A 19,921-nucleotide genomic window follows, 5' to 3' on the forward strand; every position below is an offset into this window, starting at 1 on the left:
AAGAAATACCTACTTGATGAAATTATTGGTTTCAAATGAATATGGCCACTTCTCATTTGGCAAAAGATTCTCATGCTGATTGAGCAACAAGACAGGAACCTAGCAGATTAATTTCACTGAGATGAATAAGGAACATTGTCTTCCCAGTTTTTTAAGAGGATGTTTCTGTGGGTTTGTTGACCTTATTATCTACATTGAAGCATGACTTACAGAATCTTATCAGTGATTCCCTTGTGAAAATAGAGTCAAGGGAGTAAATAGTGCAAACTGAGAATTGAGAATTTTCATCAAAGTGGAACTAAATCTAGCCTGTGAATGGTCAGTTTGTGTGGCAGCAGTGCAGTTGTACTATCCTTAAGAACACCTCTGTTCAGAGGGAATCGTTATTAGAAAGGACAGATCTGTAAGTCACTGGGTGAGGTAACATCAGAACTGAAGGTCCTCTGAAAATGATCTTATTTTCCATTTTGTAAACAAGAAAAGGGTGCAAAAAGCTCCATATCCCTTTCTCTGTTTCTCAATTACTTTCTTTTAAAAATTACTTTAGATTTGGGTGTTACAAATGCAGGTTTGTTACATGGGTGTATTGTGTAACAATTCTAAAATTCATACAGAACCAAAAGAGCCAGAATAGCCAAAGCAATCCTAAGCCAAAATAACAAAGTTGAAGGCATCACATTGCCTCACTTCAAACTATACTACAAAGTTGTAGTAACCCAAGCAGCATAATACTATTACAAATATAGACACATAGATCAGTGAAATAGAATAAAGAACTCAGAAATAAAACTGCACAGCTACAGCCAACTGATTTTTAACCAAGTTGGCAAAAAAAAAAAAGTAACAGGGAAAGGACAAATGACTCATTAAATGCTGCTGGGATAGCTGGCTACCCATATGCAGAAGAATGAACCTGGACTCCTACCTCTCACCATATACAAAAGTTAACATGGATTAAAGTCTTAAATGTAAGCCATCAAACTACTAAAAATCCTAGAAGAAAACCTAAGAAAAATTATTCTGGACACTGGCTTAGGCAAAGAATTTATGACTAGGACTTCAACAGCAAATTCAACAAAAACAAAAATTGACAAAAGGGTCTTGATTAAATTACAGCTTCTGTACAGAAAAAGAAATAATGCACAAAGCAGATTACCTCCAGAATGGGAGAAAATATTTGCAAACTATACATCTGATTAAGGATTAATATCCAGAATCTATAAGGACCTTAAACCTATCAACAATAAATTAAAAAGAAACCCATTAAAAACTGGATGAAAAACATGAACAGACACTCCTCAAAAGAAGACATACAAGTGGCCAACCAGCATATGAAAAAATCTTCAATAGTACTAATCATCAGAAAGATGCCAATCATACTCTAAATAAGATACCATCTCACACCAGTCAGAATGGCTTTTGTTAAAAAGTCAGAAAATCACAGATGTTAATTGCTTTCTTAGGGTGACCAGGATTAAATTTGTAATAGTCATTCACTCTCCTAAGAATTTCAAAGTCTTGTGGGTCCTGGCTCCTCAATATGAGAATTATTGTTACTATGGGAACCATTAAAAGAGCTGACCTAGTAGAGGCATATCAATTCTAGCCAGCTTCTTGAGCTTCCCTATAGAGGAGAATGCCTAAGAGTCTCTGTCACCAAGAGGAAGATAAATTGATGAGAGTCAGATAAATTAGAGCAGAGATGGGTAAACTATAATTGGTAGGCCTAATCCATTCAGCGACCTTCTTTTGTGCAGCCCATGGGCTAAAAATTGTTTTTATGTAAATGGTTGGAAAAAATTCAAATAAGAACTATATACTTCATGACACTAAAATTATTAAAAAGGCAAATGTCAGTGTATAAATAAGACTTTATTGAGGTGTATCAACTTCTATTTGCTTATTTTTTCTGGCTGCTTTTGTACTACAACAGCAGAATTGAGTAACTGTGACAGACTACAGGGTTCACAAAGCCTACAACAACTACTGTGTTGCTATTCACAGACAGTATTCAAGCTCCTGAACTAGAGGAAAGCTAATATAGAAGCCGTTCCCAGTTTGACCCTAGACTTTTGCCATGTCTTCTTCTTGAATGAGCAACAGAGGTTTGGCATCTCTAGGGTCCTTTTGATAGGCCAGTAGGTTGCAGAATTGGTCTTTCCTAAATAGAATGATTCATCTAAGTTTTCTTCTTGCTCAAAATTCAATAGTCACACATTCCAAACCATAGATACTAGAATGTGTAGCACTTCCAAAAGATACTGGGTGGTGCCTGGCACAACTTCAGATGTTTAAAGATGCCATCCCTTTGAAGAGAGGTATAAAACCAAGAATATCTTAGGTATCCTGCGTCAGATTCTTAATGATCCCACAGAAAGAGAATGGGAGATCTTCCAGAAGTAGCTAGGATGTGGTCAGGGTTGATTAGTTGAAGGGACAGCTGCAGGTAAGAAAACTGTCCTGAATGCTATTACCATGTGACCACATTTTCAAATTACAGTTATAGAAAAAAAAGAATAAATTTTAAAAGTATGCCACATCGTTTGAAAGGTAAGGGAAAATTTTTAAAATGATAGGAGGAAGACATTTGAGAATATGAACAAATGAGATAAAAGATTAATCATGGAAATTGAAAATTTAAACTATTAATACTAACTGGAACTTCCTACAGCCACATAGCCCTTTCACTGTATGTTTGAATTCAGTTTTCTTCAAATCAGTAGTATTAAAGAATGTAAAATTAATGTTAAGATTTGAAAATATGGATTACCCCTAGCTGTATGGTCCAGACAACAGCAATGCCATGTGGCAACCATCACAGTGATATTTATCACCCCATAAATGTTCAGATACTTTTCCTTTTCTGTTAATGGAATTTTCCAGATTGAGGTGAGAAACTCTGCTAACTATAGAGATGATGGAAGGAAATGGCAAGGCAATTTACAGGAGATAACTAGCACCTGAAGAGTTTGAATACCATAACTGCACAAGATCCTTGAGCTATCATAATAACAACCCTAATCTCTTGGACTATTATGTAGGTGATAATAGTTCATTCGGCCAAAGGACAGGGAAAATGTCTGTTTTGGTCACTGATATTTCCCATATACATAAGATATTGCCTGACACATAGTATATACTTATGAAATATATGTTTAAACATGAATTGTAAATTGAGTTGAAAATTATAATGACAAAGCAGTTCTTGAGAAAAGAGAAAAATGCTGATGTGCATTTAAAATTTTACAAGTTTTAGAACAAACATCATCTGATCCAATGTTTTCATTTTATAGATGAGAAAATACAAGTCCTGGTACATAGCAAAACTGTAACTAGAATCCAACACTATGCCTGATTTCAACAGTTTTTTCCACTATACCAAATTATTGTAAGAAATCTTATTTTCTAGTAATTTTTAGAGTAATCCAAGCCTAAAATAACAAAAAGCTACTCATTATTTACCATAAGAATGAAAGAAACCATGGCTAAATTTCAAGTGCAGAAAATATAAGTCCTCATTAAAATAATAAAATGAAAAAGCCATGTATATTTATCACCTATTATAGTCTGTAGTTTGTCCCCACTGGAGTGATTTTAGATTTCAAATATTGTTTTTTAATATCTTAAAATCACTATGATTAGTTGAGTGTTAGTAAATCAATCTAAATATCTCATTACTGGCCAAAATTGTTTAGCATATGAATTGAGCATGCAAATATAACCATAGGAAAAGTAAATATGTATGTGATTAACAGAGATTTATTTCTCTGATGATCATTATGTTTGGGAAATAGAGCAAAGTCTAATCTATATGATTTTCTGATTTAATCACTAACATTTTTATTTCTAATTTTGTTTCAATCATTAAAAATTCCAACTCAGTTAAATAACTCAGTTCCATTCAACTCCTAAGTATCCATGGTGTCATCTAAAATTTCAAATATGATTTTCTGGAAAAAAAAATTGTCCTATAGTATGTTACTCCTACCACCTGTTTTATTAACAGGAGTCTTAGTATGCCAAGAGTTGCCTAAGAGGATCACACACACGTGCGCGCGCGCGCACACACACACACACACACACACACACACACACACACACAAATGGGATTAATACATTTGACTCAAGGTGTTAAACGCAAAATAATCTATGTCTAAGTAGCCACTTGTGTAACAAGTTACTATGCTTTTCACATTCATTTGGAGACAAAGTTTTGTAATATGTAACATCAGGAAGAACAATTTTTAGTTCCTCAATTATCCTTTGGTTTCCAGGTCACTCCTAGAATTTGATGAGTATCACTCAATAACAACTTAGAATGTGTCTTCCTGTTTGCCTGTGGTTTTCAACATTGGTTGCACATCAAAATCACCTTATAAACTTGAAAAGCATAACAATATCTGAGTCTCACTTCTGGAATTCTGATTTAATTGGTCTGATTGTAACCCGCTCTAATATTCAGCGAAGTTGAGAATCACTGGATAATGTGATACAAGATCTATGAATTTCAAGCTGTCTGATGAGACCTACATTCAGCTCAGTCAACCATGTCTTGTATGTTTTTTAAACAATCAGCTTTCACAGTTGAAGGAGATTTGGTTTCTGGTCCTAGATTACCTGGATAACTGCCTAAACTCATCACTCCTCTTAGCTATAAAAACATAAGAACTACTACTTACTTCTAAAGTCTGTTATACAATCATTCCCATGAAAAATTACATATCTTTTTTTTAAGTGAGCACAGTAATTTATCTGTGACGTGAAATAACACTAGCAGATCATTAACTTGGTGCAATGAATACATCAAGCAGCTGTTACTTAGAAAATAGAACATCTGTTAAATGCCTTTGGAGTCACTATTCACTGTCATTATAGTTATAGCTGTAATTTCTGTTCATTCTGCTTTCATGAAATTCTTCTTTAATAAACAATACATTATTATTAAAAAGTCAATATGCATTGCTGTAGAATCCATATTTAATGTTTTATGTTCATTTTGAATTTATCATTATATTATTCTGTCACATTAACCTAATTATAAAATATGTCCTAAACCTCTAGCCATGATAAAACAATGTTGGGGGCTGAAAAAGCAATTAGCATCATATTTGCTCATGTTTAAGACATGTTAGATTGTATGATTCACCATTGATATGATTACAGCTGCTGAGAATTAAAAAAAAACACTACCACTTTTAAGGTAAAACTAAATTGTATGTTTCATCTCAATTTCAGAATCCTTAAAATGTGAGAAATGCACATCTTAGAATTGCAGTAATATGGCCATGTGTTCCTTTGCTTTTCATGAGTATGTTATGTAGCTAAAAGGTGAAAGAACTCTCTCCTGTTCCCTATGGTCAGAAATGGTATAATATTTGCACATACTAAGTACAGAATTCACTTCAGTAGGGGGACCTCTCGAGATGCCTTTTATGGATGCTTTAGTTAGCATTTTATTCATATTAGAGGGAGCATGCATAAGAGAAAGGAATATCTAAAAATAAATCTGAATTTAATTGAGTCCTGGTAAAGGGAGGAATCTATAAGGAAATGGTGTTAAGGTACATAGTTAAATAAATGTTGTGCTGATTGAAGACAGGCTTTATAGAACAGGAGACTGTTTTTCCCCCGTTTTATTGCATTTTAGGTTTTGGGGTACATGTGAAGAACATGCAAAATTGTTGCATAGGTACACACGTGACAGTGTGATTTGCTGCCTTCCTCCCCATCACCTACATCTGGCATTTCTCCCCTTGCTATCTCTCCCCAGCTCCCCACCCCCCACCGTACCTCCCCTATTTCCCCCCAACTGACCCCAGTGTGTAGTGCTCCCCTCCCTGTGTCCATGTAGAACAGGAGACTCTTAAGATAATAAAATTTGTTTAAAAAGAGAAGGTGTAAATTATAGGAGATCAGACAGAGAAGCTATCTTAGGAATATAAGTCCCTGAGAAATTCCAAGAGAATTTGTAGAAGTTATTAGAAAACTTGTGAAAATATGAAATGGGTAGAGGAGAGAATGGAGCTTAAGTGAGCTATATTTCTTTGCCCTTGAAGGAAAATATTTGTAAAGGTGTCCCTATGGGACCAGATAATCGTTTCAATAATTTTAACAGTTCTACCATTAAAATAATTAAAAATGCTGATGGTATGATCACATGCTGATGGTTGATCAGCAGAGACCAATTGAGAAGGTTTTCTCATCTTGCTATTATATCAGTGAAATAAGCTGATAGCTGAATCCTGAACTTAAATTTCTACAATCTATTAAACTTGTAGATGTTGGGAATGAATCAGAATATATTATTCATCCTTTCTATCAACATGGGGCATGACTTCACTGGAATAAATTAACTTATTCTACTCATTCTTTTATAATAAGGAAATTAGAGTTGCATTTAAAAATTATGGCTAAGAAGTAGATAGGAAATTTGTTTGAAATCATGGAAGTTAGTGCTTAATATTTGAACTATTTTTCTGGAGCTTTCAAATGTTACAAATTAAACATATGGAAAATGAAAACATGTTAGACATTGTGGCAATTTATACTTTAATTGTATTTTACTTATGTCAGACCTTTTCCCCTCTATCCCCAAAACCCTTAATGCCAAATATGTAGTTTGCATTTAACTACTCTTGAATTTCCTGAAGGTAGGCTTACAGTCATTTCATAGGTCAAATTAAAACTGAGTTTACACAATCTTGCTTTTTCTTCAGCCTTAAAATCAATCCTAGCAGCTATCACATGACAACATGATTGAGAAACTTGAAGTGTCTGAGTTATAATTTAGTGAATTTTGTCATTGAATTTGAACTTGTTCCTTCAGAAGAATAGATCTTCTGGAACTCTCTCTACCTCTTACCTCACAAGGCAGAAGAAGGCATGTGTGCTGAGGATTGGATGCTTTTGAAAAGGAGGAAATGCCATACATGTTCAGCTATTTCTCCCCATCTCACCAACCCAATAAATAAGTAGCTCCCTTTGAGAGGAACGAGTACAGATATAAAGAGAACAGCCAAGGCAGTAGCTCTGTTCCTCCATACGTTTGAAGATGCAGGCATTCTTCTGTTATGGGAAACTCTTAGAGCAAAAGAAAATGGTTCTGCAACAACCTCATCAAATGTATTCTTTTAGTTTACAATAAGGATTCCCTATTCCTCTATGGTAGCCTTTTATTCCAACTTTCATGTCTTCTCATTGATTTGTACTTTATCTTTAGTCAATTTAAACCATTCCATGCTTTATGGCACACTCCACCTTCAAATATTGTCTTTCCCTTGAAGTCATTCATGCTTATTCCAGCCGTGGCTCATCTGTTTAAAAAAAAATGTGATTGTTTTCTAGTATGATATCAAATTGTTTTATTGCATTTAAGCTTTCTTCTGCAGCTACACTGTAGGCACAATTAGAGTGAGGGTTGCAAAGATTACTTCTTTCCCCATCTCTGGCAATGAATAGCACAGTACGGATTGGATATTATGCACCTAATATACATTGGTTAATTACTATTTTTATTTTATTTTATTTTTTTATGTATTTTGAGATGGAGTTTTGCTCTTATTGATCAGGCTAGAGTGCAATGGCACGATCTCAGCTCACCGCAACCTCTGCCTCCCAGGTTCAAACAGTTCTCCTGCCTTTGCCTCCCAAGTAGCTGGGATTACAGGCCTGAGCCACCACACCTGGCTAATTTTGTATTTTTAGTAGAGATGGGATTTCACCATGTTGGTTATGTTGGTTAGGTTGGTCTTGAACTCCCAACCTCAAGTGATCCACCTGCCTTGGCCTCCCAAAGTATTGGGATTACAGGCATGAGCCACTGTGCCTGGCCTGGTCAATTAATATTTAAGTGAGATCTTCAGAAAGCAAGATCAGCATAGTATTTAAAAGCTAAATCTTATTTAAGTCATACCTTTGATTAAAAACACATTTGAGGGGGAAAATTTGAAACTCACTAAATTAACACGATATTTTTTCCTAACCAAAAATAGCACTTACACAAATAATTGAATACTTGTTTATTGTTGAATAATATACATAAAGGTTTAACCCTAAATCTCTTTTTTTCCAGAGTGTAAATTTTCCTATGAATCACTTTTGACCATTAGCAGTTATAAACCACCATAATATCACTGCATTTTTCAAATACAAGTTCATGATGGTGATAACTTGAACATCTTTTTAGTTTTAATTTACAATTTTGTCGGACTTAAGAAAACACTAGGAATTAATCTACATTTCCTATTTTATTGATCCTGTCAACTGAATATCACTGGACATTATTTAAGTAAGCTGGAGGATTTTGGCCAGATGTTGATGCATAGCAGTTTTTGTGAGCCAGGAACTACGTGCAATATTATCCTCTAAGTTCAAAGCTTTTCTGATCTCTTCTGAGTTTTGGAAAATTCCATTGCCTTTAATTGCCTTGCTTGGCATGTAAGAAACAAAGATCTATGTACACAGTAACTTTTTACATTGATGCTAAAATATAGTGTCATCTTTATGAAGACATTTTAAGAGATAATTAGTGATCCAAATATAAATTAAACTTCAACTTCATGAATTGTTACCTTTGTGAATAAATCAACTGCAGTGACATGCCACTAGACTGGAATATAGTAAGTAGAGAATTATCATTTGCATATATGTCCATCTCTTTCACAGACTCATACTGGAATACAAGTTTTCGATGGACAGGGACTTCTCTACCATTTTAACCACAGTACCTAGTAGCAATGGCTAACATCTATGGTTGTAAAGGTTGTATACTATAAAAAGGTGAAGACAAAGTATTGAAAGGGGTAAAATCTAGTCTATGTGCCGTCTAAAGTCAAGCTCTAAAAGGGCTGTGTCTACACAAATGAGATACTTCTAATCTCCCAAAATATATTGAGTAGAATTACATATGATTCCACTACAGTAGTAACTGCCATATAATAGGCGCTCAATCAACACTTAAGACTGATAAATGAAGAAATTGCTTTTACAAATCGCTAAACTCATCCATGTGCAACACATAACACCTACATATGAAGAACCTCATGCATGATGACTGTTGAGTTCATTTGGCATTAAGTACCTTAATTTCAGGTATTTTTATATTGGAAAAATACAACAGAAAACAATATTTTAGAATTGACAAAACAGTAATTCTGTCTTACATAAAAATTTTCATACATTGTTACCTCACTTATTTTCCCTGTTCATTTGATGCCAAAGGCAAAACCAAAACAAAAAGTATATGAAGTGATTTTGAGTGGACCAGGACCTCATGGTGTAGCAGAAAGACAGCCACAGGACTGCTTAGGGATATTATAAAGCTAGAACAGACAGGTTGAGAGCAACATTGTGAGGCCAGCCTACAGCTAATTTCTTACTCTCATACTCTAATTTATTTCTTAAGAAATTAGATATAGGCTGGCCTCACAGGGTTGCTCCTTATATGTTAATTAATTGATTATTTGTAGGTGGGCTTCCTCTACTTTCTTGTTATTGCTGTTTCTCAATGATTTTGTTTTGCTTTGGCTTTCTGTGATTAAGACATCAGCTCTACTCGCAAATAGCTTTTGAGCTCAAGTGCCAATCATAGTCTCTGTATCTGTTAACCTTATTGAGAAAGGAGAAGGGGTCTGTTGGGCTTTGGCTCTGTGGATGTCCAACAGCTGGCTAACTAGGCTGGCGAGGGAAGAACCAGGCACAAAGGCAGTGGAGTGCAGAGTGGCCATATTGTCGGCCATGCCATGTACCAGGAAAGGGGCTTTATGCCAGGCAGGTAGTAAACATTTCTACTAGGATCACTTTTTCCATCAATACTCCATATATTTTTTTCATGTTAAATGTGATTTTTTCATGTTTTATAGATCAAGTCTTAGGAAATAGTGATGTTCTCATAGGAGATTTTAGTCTAGGGTATATGGATATAATTAAGGTCTGTGAATGGATTGAGGGGAAAATACATCCTCATTTTTATTCACCTAAAACCAAATGCATTTTTTCAATTATAGATGTAACAAACCCCAGTAATAGCAGTACCCATAACTTTGTCACTAATAGAAATGACAGATAATTTTATGACATGTTCCAGATGTTGTATATACTTAAAAATAACAGTTATGCTCATCACTACATTGAAATTGTCCTAAAGACCTGCTGCTAGATCTTGTTAATTAACCTGTTAATAAATAAACATATATTACTACATCACATGTATTTTTAAAATATTTCACATATTGTATTTCAGTATAATTGTTTCATTTAAAATCCTGGATACTTTATGCCTTTAAAAACGTTATTATGAGAAAAGTTTCTTAAGCTTCAACAGATGCCAAAGAGATCCATGGCACTAGAAGGCTAAAAGTCCCTGCAGCAAATACAGTATCACTGTACTGCAGAATTTTCTAAAGGCAGTTTCTTATTTGTGGATGGGTTTTCAAATGTCTACCTTTAGCCACTACATATGCAAATTAAGTAAATATAAGTATATTGAATTGAACAAGATGTTTATGAAATGTGTAATGAAAAATAAGACATGAATTATGCTTATGTGTATGTGTCTGTATATATGTGTGTGTGTATATATATGTTGATAGTTACCCAATAATGAAACTGCAATGTGTATGGTATGGTTTTCATGATTCATAAATACATAGTTATAGGTTTAAAACCTCATAAAATCTTAGTAACCATACAGAAAGCCGTTTCATAAGCATTAAATCTTAAGGCTACAATGTATGACTTGAAGGTCAATGCTATCCTTTTCACAGGCTACTCAGAAAGAGATTGAGAAACAGAAGGTGCACCTGAAGAGTATCACAGAGGTAGGAGAGGCCTTGAAAACAGTTTTGGGCAAGAAGGAGGCATTGGTGGAAGATAAACTCAGTCTTCTGAATAGTAACTGGATAGCTGTCACCTCCCGAGCAGAAGAGTGGTTAAATCTTTTGTTGGTAAGAGAAAAAGCTAGAAGCTTTTACAACTTTCTAAGTCACAAGGAAAAGATACATAAGTGACCAATAATAATTTTCTGTTTGAAAATGTCTCAATTCCACATTTATGCTGGCTCTTAATTCAATATCTATAACAATATTTTAATATATTTTCTTTATATTTCTACAATATTCTATATGAAAATATCACTTAAAACTAATCTGAATGAAACTCTTATTGTCTTTTTAGAGTTTTAGAACATAGGAAAAATTCCTTAAGACTATAATCTAACCAATAATGCCATGGTATATCTCTGTACAATTAAGGAATACCAGAAACACATGGAAACTTTTAACCAGAATGTGGACCACATCACAAAGTGGATCATTCAGGCTGATACACTTTTGGATGAATCTGAGAAAAAGAAACCCCAGCAAAAAGAAGATGTGCTTAAGGTAGCAAATAAAATATGAAAAGTCATGTTCAAATTGTACAACAGTTATTTTCAATGATCTTTGCCCCAAAAGATACTAAGGATGTCCTAATAAAAGTAAAGCAATCCTTTCTTCCTTTCTTTATCCTTCCTTTTTTCCTTCATTCCCCCTTGGAATGGAAATTAATGATGTCGAAGAATATTGTAATCTGAAACTCTGTTCAAACCCGCCACTCAGTTAGTTATACCCAATGTAAACTACGCTCAGAAAGAGATTCCAAGATTTATTTTGAAATCAAATTGTAAATTTCTGCTTATGTCAATGGCAGTACTAAATTCTGGGTCTAACACAAAGAACTGTCTCCTGCCACCATTCATTCAGCCCACCTGACATCCTGTCATCTGAATGTTTTGCCTATGCTATATCCAAATCTTAGTAATTAGTTCTAATGTTGGGCTTACATAAAACTGAGTTTTCTATTTTTTACTGCATGAAAGCAAACAGTGTTTTGCGTTCTTTCTTTTAATATTGAAACTGATTTTTAGGATGCCCTGTCTTCTTTTTCAAGGGCAACAATATTTTCTTTAAAAAATGATTCTGATAAAAGGGTATGAGAGGTATAATATGTAAATGTATCTTATTGATACTACATAGTTTCTATTTGATGATCTCTCCTTTCCCACTTAAACAGGTAGAGCTGAATTTTAACAGCTCTTTTAAATAAATATTTTTTATTTTATTTTGCTGAAATATTTGATAATTTTATTGATTAGTTTTTTATAATTTAAAGAAAACTCAAAAATTATGTTTCTTTCTATGCGATTCTTTTTTATGCCTCTGATATTTTCCACAGATTGCAATCTATCTTTAATGTAAAACTATAAATGCATTCCAGGCTTTCCCTAAAACACATTTATGCCATTGTCTGAAACTTATTTTGATGTGGATCTCTATTGTGCACTTCATTGTCCCTTGACATAGAGTCAAAATGTCATCTTATAGTGAAATTCCTTCAAGACTTTTTGAATAATAAGGCCTGAGTTATGTAACTTACAACTTCTGTGACCCGGAAGGTCAGGAAGAACATTCCTCAGTTCCTCTGTATGTGACACAGAATTCGTATCTGTTAGAAAACCACTTTTTTTCTTACAACACTCAATATAATAAACAAAGAGGAACTTGAAAGTACCAGGAAGGAATAGAAAAGTGTTCTTCAGCTACTTTCCCTCCTGAGCACATACTTAGTTTATTCCACAACTGTTAAATTCAGTAATGATATAATAAGATTAGATAGAATATATTATGATAGTTGCAATAACATAGGAAAGCATCCCTATCCTTCCTCAGACTAAGCATTTTAAATATACATGCATCAGACTTAAGGACAGTGACCTATATTTCTGAAATCACATACATTTTCATTTTACTCCTGTTTTATGGACGTTGTAATTTTTTTCTCCCTTTCTATTTTCTGCATGTGCTTACTCTTACTTCCCCCCCGCGCCGTCTCTCTCTCTCACACACTCTCTCTGTTTTGCTCTCTATTTCTATCTTGACTTTCATTAATTACTAACTTCAAGTCCTATCTCTTGCTCACGGAATATAGCGTTTAAAGGCAGAACTGAATGACATACGCCCAAAGGTGGACTCTACACGTGACCAAGCAGCAAACTTGATGGCAAACCGCGGTGACCACTGCAGGAAATTAGTAGAGCCCCAAATCTCAGAGCTCAACCATCGATTTGCAGCCATTTCACACAGAATTAAGACTGGAAAGGTAGGAAGATCTACTCCAAGGTGGAAACTAGTACTAAATGATCTCTTGCGAAGGTTGCACAGTACTCTGAAAGGGGCAAGTAGACCCCACAGCAAGGTTTTCAAAAGGAAAATGAAGGCCAACATGTATTTAAGGAAATTTTACCACTGACTATAATGGGAGATAAATCAATCAATCAATCTCTCTCTCTCTCTCTCTCTCTCTCATCTCTCATCTTTCTTTCTCTCTCATCTTCTTTTTCTGCAATAGATATTCTAGAACTGCATTCTACACTGCAGTTTACATATGTACTTTCAGGGATCACCTACAGAAAAATAACAAATAGCATGCTAAAGGCCAAAAAATTAAACCAAAAAGCACAGAAGTCATCCATCAAAAGAAAGCACTACTGATATATTTTGCCAAAAGCACTACTGATACAATGTTGCTTGTATGTAATATAGATCAAATATCCAAAATGAGGCCTTGTGTATATTCTGCACGATCTAGGGTGTTTGTACCTCTTTACTGGTTATGCAAGTGTGTGTGTTTAACTTGCTTTTGCTAGTTGCAGATACTGAGACAAAATTTTTTAGGCTATAATGAAATGCTCAAGCCATGAAAACCAATCATTGCAAAGCTTATATATATCCTAATTTTTTGTAATTTTATATGCCTATTTATATTTATACTGTTTAAGAAGAACCAGGGAATATGGAACTTTTGCATGATAAACTTTATATTTGTGTATGATTTGATGAAGACAAAATCTTATTTAATAAGTAGTCTGCAAAAATGTATAAATATAATATTACAGAATTGCAACTCTTGGGGATGATTTGGAATGCCAGTAATTACCCAGAAATTTATATACTGTAGTTTGATAAATTTTCAATATATATGATATGCTTTCAAATATAAAAATGTACATAAAATCAATATATGTATTTAGGTATATAGATAATTGTTAGAAATATTCAGAAATGGGAAAACATTAAAGTATTTCTGAGAAAATATGATATAATATGTCAGGTAAGTGTTGATTTCTGGAAAAATAGAAGAACATATTCAAAAAATATTTTGATAGATATAAGCAACCAGGAATACCATGGTTTCACAATTACTACACTTTCTAAGGCATTACAGTGTATCATCATGTTATATAATAGTACATATTTAAATTAGTTTTCAAAACAAATGAAATGTGACATGACAAATTCTAAGTAATTGTTTATGTGCATGACACACAATTACCCTTCAAAATTCACCTTCCCAAATTAAAAAGTTGTTAGTTTACCTTAATTCATCATAAGTTATTTTTGATATTTAACCACTTAGTTCTCTTGCACTCTCTCCATACATAGAGACCTTATATAGTTGACCTTTAAAAGGCCATATTCTCTACATATAGATTGAGAGAGTGCAAGAGAACTAAGGAGTTAACTGTCACAATTATACATATTGAAGTCAGTTGTTATCACCTGCAAAAAAATCTGACAGGCTCTTAAAATTTGTCAGAGTATAGTTTTGAAAGAATTTATTGTTACTCACAAAGACAATTGTTTTACTTCTGGAGATATCAATGGCTCATGTAATAACTAAACAATCTATGGAGGTTTATTTCAGTCATTTAAAAATGCTACTCTTTCATTACTAAGATATAGACACACACATGCACATTTTAATAAATCACTAAGCTATAGAATATTTAAGAGAAAATGGGTATTATTTTGGGATAAATTGTGTTACAAGATTGTGATTCAGAGATATTAAAAAATGGGTAGAATTTACTCTCCACCACAGACGTGACAGACCTAGCCAATACAAGTTTGTGACCAAGATAAGTTTGTGAGTTTTCATTTCACATTCTGCATGAATTTGTGTGTATACTTCTGGAAATCTTGCATAAAGTGAATCATTTGATGTACTTCTTTTATTCTCCCTACCAGAGTAAGCCATAAGACATTTCAAATGAAAAAAAATTTTTTTTTTGAGGTGGAGACTCTCTCTGTCGCCCTGGCTGGAGTGCAGTGGCATGACCTCGGCTCACTGCAACCTATGCCTCCAGGGATCAAGTGATTCTCCTGACTCAGCCTCCTGAGTAGTTGGGATTACAGGTGGGCGCCACTACACCTTGTAATTTTTGTATTTTAGTAGAGATGGGGTTTCTCCATGTTGGCCAGGCTGATCTGGAACTCCTGACCTCAAGTGATCCGCCCGCCTCAGCCTTCCAAAGTGCTGGGATTACCGGCATGAACCACCATGCCTGGCCAAATATTTTCAGTTATATATTAATAAACGAAATAATCACATGTTTACTTTTCAAAGTATTCATTTTTCTCTAAATTAGTAAAGGTAACTGAGTGTAATAGTGACCCTATTTTAGGGCTCTGAAGAGGTAATCATGCTCCATTATCATAAGGAAACGAAAAACACAGTAATAAAGCATATCTGACACTTTGCTTATATATTCATTGCATCAGCTAATGGTATTGAGCTTCCATTGTGCTAGAGATTGTGATGAGAAGATACAAGGGTGTAAGATACACACTTAAGAAATATATATTTATAAACAAAATGAATACTTAGTATAATCATAATATATGTTTAACACTAATTCATCTTTATGGGGATGTTCAACTAATGGTGAGATAATCTCAGCAGAGAGAACAATAGAGTTAGAAGGTAATCTCAGCAGAGAGAACAATGGATTTAGAAGATTGAATTTTAGGCCTAACTTTTTCAGTAGTAGCCAGAACATGGGATTTTTCTGCATATCTATTTCATTGTTTATAAGATTAGGAAGTTAAAATAGATTAACAATTTTTAAAAGAAAAAGTATCCTGCCCAAAATAAAGTTATTAATTAAAATAAAATAAATACATTGGAAAATAATAGAGTTACTAGATGGGGGAAATATCTGCCATTGTATCTTTCTCCTTCCTGTGATTGAATTCAGGAAGCATAAGTTATGCTCATAGAGCATAGTTTTAAATTTCTGGATTAGATTAGTTCACAAATCCCTTCTAGTTCTAAAATTTGACTATTCAATCATCTTTTGTTGATTACAATAATGAATTTAAAACATTTAATGATTTGTGTGTGGTTGCTTTTAGAGTAGGAAAGTTCTGGAAGTGCTGGAAGATTTAAGGGTAGGCTTTGATCTCAAAATCAAGCTGCTTCTTCATAATAGGGGTTATACGTACAGGATAATATTAGGTTAGAATATGACTTTTCTATGGTCCAGTCATGTCTAAGTTGCATGGAAGAGTAACTTGGAAAAAAATCTATGGTGATAAAAAATAAATAAAAGTAGATTAGGATCGAACACCCGGTAGATTATAAACTCATTGTAATCACTAATTTCTCAGTATAGCCTTTTAAAAGTCAACTGTAAAGGGCCCTTGAATAGAGAGATAACTTATCCTGAAAATTCACTCACATCTAGATTTACCATTTGGTGAAGAATACAAAGTAAAATACTTCCATGTCTCCAGCAAGAACTGTTCATGACAACGAATTTCAAAGCCCAGAAAGTGATGAGTAAGGGGATCCTCAGTTAGATTCAGGACTTATTTGTCCAAGTACAGCTCTCTGTAATGTTAATTTTGGCCCTCAATGAGGAGAGTATGGTGAGAGCAAAAAGTCCTTAACTTGAAGCCACAAGACCTGCTTTGAGTACTAGCTGAGCACATTACTACTTAGTGATTTTGGATATGCCCCTTTACCTCTCAGAGCCTCATTTCTAGCTACAAAATTAGGGAGATGTTGCCTGTTTTATTTTAATCAAAAGATTGTAATGATGATCAAATGATGTGCTATATGTAACAACATGCATTTAAAATCTATTAATTAGAGTATAACTATGAAATGGTTAAAAATAATTAACATCAATAATTATTTCCATTGTTATGTATATTAGACTTGGATGGCCAGATTTGGGGTGTTGAGACAAAATCTCATGGAAAAAAAAATGGACGAATAGCTGATTTCTTATGGTCTCTGCTGTAATGGACTGGAGTCAGAAAATCATGTGTTTGCTATTTTCATGGCAAGGACTAGCCTTAAAGATAATCAAGTGGATGAATTTAAGAAGTACTAGGGAGTTCAGTTTGTCCCAAATACACCCCTTAAAATGCATAAAAATACTGCCTATTCCCATTTTATTTAGGTTACCTAAGAGTAACCCAATGGCCTTGAAAATGCTTAATTTTTTCTAATTTATATGAAATCAGTGTAAGGAAATGGCAGTTTTAATGGGGAGGATCAGAAATATAACAGTGAATCAGAGATAATGTTAGAACCGTGAGTAAAATTGATAGAATCAATGGAAAAAGAGTCCTTGCCTCAACTGTCTGTGTTTTAGGACATGGGAGCATAGTGGCATGGCTGAGGGCAAGGGGATACTATCAGGAAAATAAGGTGATAAGAGACAAAAGTATAGAAAGGGGCAAGGGAAGGCAAAAATAAACTGATTACTTATTCCTGTTGCTTATGACAGTTCTACCCCTCTCTATCCTTCTAGAGGCCAAGCTGGAGAAGGGGAGTCAACAATTCGGGAGTAGTGATAGTTAAGGTAGATCTAAATGAACTAATGAAGGAAGACTTGAGAAAAGAGATTAATCAGGATGAATACTCATCAACCATATAAATTATTTTCCCATAACAGTGTTTGGTACTGTGCGGGATCTATTGCTAGGTAAGATATGTTGAATTCAAGGAGCTTACTGTTTCATGGTGGAGCAAGATGTATTCATGGATACTGAATTGAGAGTAAGTGCATGGTAAGTGAGTTTAGCAGTCAGTCCAGCAACACAGAGGAAGTAACAATTCAGCATAAACCTATGAGAAAGCTTAGGAGCATACAGTGTGCTTAGTGAAGAGTGAGCTCAGTTAGCTTTCAGAATAGAGTACATGGAAGATTAAACTTAGTTGTGGGTGATAAGGCTGAAGATTATGGTTAGACACAGTGTGAAGAGGTCATGGACAGCCAGACTAATTGTTCGTGCTTAATTCAGTATGTGATGAAGAGTTCTTGATGCAGGGGTGTGTGTGTGTGTGTGTGTGTGTGTGTGTATGCATGCGCTGTTGAAACTGAATAATGACATGAAGTTTGGGAGCTGTTGCAGTACTCTAGGTGAGATGCATTGATGACCTCAAATGAAAGGATAGCTATGGCAGTGGAAAGGAATTGTCATTCTAGGGCAGTGACCCGAAATCTTCTTATGCACTTGGATGGGTTGTTAAAACCAGTGTACTGGGCCCCACACTCAGAGGTTCTGACTCACTAAGTCTGAGGTGGAGCACAAGAGTTTGCATTTCTAACATTTTGCTAGGTCAGATAGATGCTAAAGATCTAGGGACCACACTTAGAGAACTGCTGCTCTAGAGATGTTTAGAGGTAGCCTAGAGTTAAGTCATTACATAAGAGGTGCCAAGAAGGTGATAAACTCAAAAGTGACTCAGAATTTAACTCTGGTTGAGTAGGAAAGTCTGCACATGAATTTCAATAATAGGCCTGGTGTTTTGGCTCACGCCTATAATCCCAGCACTTTGGGAGGCCAAGGCAGGCAGATCGCCTGAGGTCAGGAGTACGAGACCATGACATGGCAAACTCCCTACCTACTAAAAATACAAACATTGGCCAGGCATGGTGGCAGGTGCCTGTAATCCCAGCTACTTGGGAGACTGAAGAGGGGAATCTATTGAACCCAGGAGACAGAGGTTGCAGTGAGCTGAGATTGTGACACTGCACTCCAGGCTGGGTGACAGAGTAAGACTCCATCTCAATAATAATAATAATAATAATAAAAATACATAAATTTCAATAATAAAAAATGCATTGTTATATTTTTATGTTGTAATACTTAGTTGCAAAATAATTTTGACTAAAACTTCAGGTATGTCCTATTAATAAAGGCAATTACTTGTTACACAATACTAGGAAATTTTTACATAAAATTTGCTTAGATTGTATTTTTCTAGAGATTTAGATATACTTTACTGTTTTAAGGAGCTGAAATGTTAAATTATTTATTCTGAAATTGATGCTAACCAGAAAAAAGTGAAATTATTTTCTGACTTTGATCCTTTACTAAGACTTATATGCTATGGGATATATGTACCATATGTTCTTTAATTTCCATATGGGCCTTGAAAATTGCTACTAAAATTCATGTAGCAGTTTCTATATATATGTATTACAACTGTCATATGAAATTTAGACAATCGAGCATCAAATACGTAAATATTCATAGTTTGATTGCTGCAATAATTATAAATTATCAATTTTTTTTTTTACTTCCAATCAGTGTCAGAAGATATAAAAGTAATCATTCTTCGGATAAAAGACTCTCACGAGTTTATAGGTGGCTATGAGAGATCCAGTGACTTTCCCATGTAATGTAGAATATATCAAGAAAAAAAAAACACATGATTGGGCCTAATCTATCTTAAGATACAGTTCTATATGTGGAAAATAATTAAAGAGTGATTTAATTATTTTGGCTCTCCTAAACATCAGTGGGAAATAAATGATGCATTTTATACATGTGATCTAGAAGGTCAAATGAAGATTTATTGGTTTTAAAAATTTTAATTAAAGTTTACTTTTCTGTAGTCAGATTTATTAATGCAAATATATTGATGTTTCCCCATCCACAGTCTCTTTCTGATCATGTTATAACTTCATACCTTCTCTGATGGAAAATAATATAGTTTGTTAATTGGCACAGTTATTCCTGCTATATATAAATATTCTTCTTTTAATTTTTGTAGGTACATTGTAGGTATATAAATATTCATTTTT

The 19,921-nt window shown here is 34.2% G+C and overlaps 1 protein-coding gene across 8 annotated transcripts in view; it reads left to right on the forward strand.

The window, feature by feature from the left end:
- Window positions 1-19,921, forward strand: part of DMD (dystrophin) — a 2,133,401-nt gene that overhangs the window by 827,093 nt on the left and 1,286,387 nt on the right. For all 8 annotated transcript variants that reach the window (XM_017548497.2, XM_037745683.1, XM_037745686.1 and 5 more), the window contains 3 exons: window positions 10,764-10,943; window positions 11,250-11,378; window positions 12,964-13,134. In XM_017548497.2, the coding sequence (XP_017403986.1) occupies window positions 10,764-10,943; window positions 11,250-11,378; window positions 12,964-13,134 (480 nt within the window). The remainder of the gene's footprint in view (window positions 1-10,763; window positions 10,944-11,249; window positions 11,379-12,963; window positions 13,135-19,921) is intronic.

The sequence above is a fragment of the Cebus imitator genome, unplaced genomic scaffold (assembly GCF_001604975.1).
Source record: "Cebus imitator isolate Cc_AM_T3 unplaced genomic scaffold, Cebus_imitator-1.0 Scaffold208, whole genome shotgun sequence".
Lineage (NCBI taxonomy): Eukaryota > Metazoa > Chordata > Mammalia > Primates > Cebidae > Cebus > Cebus imitator.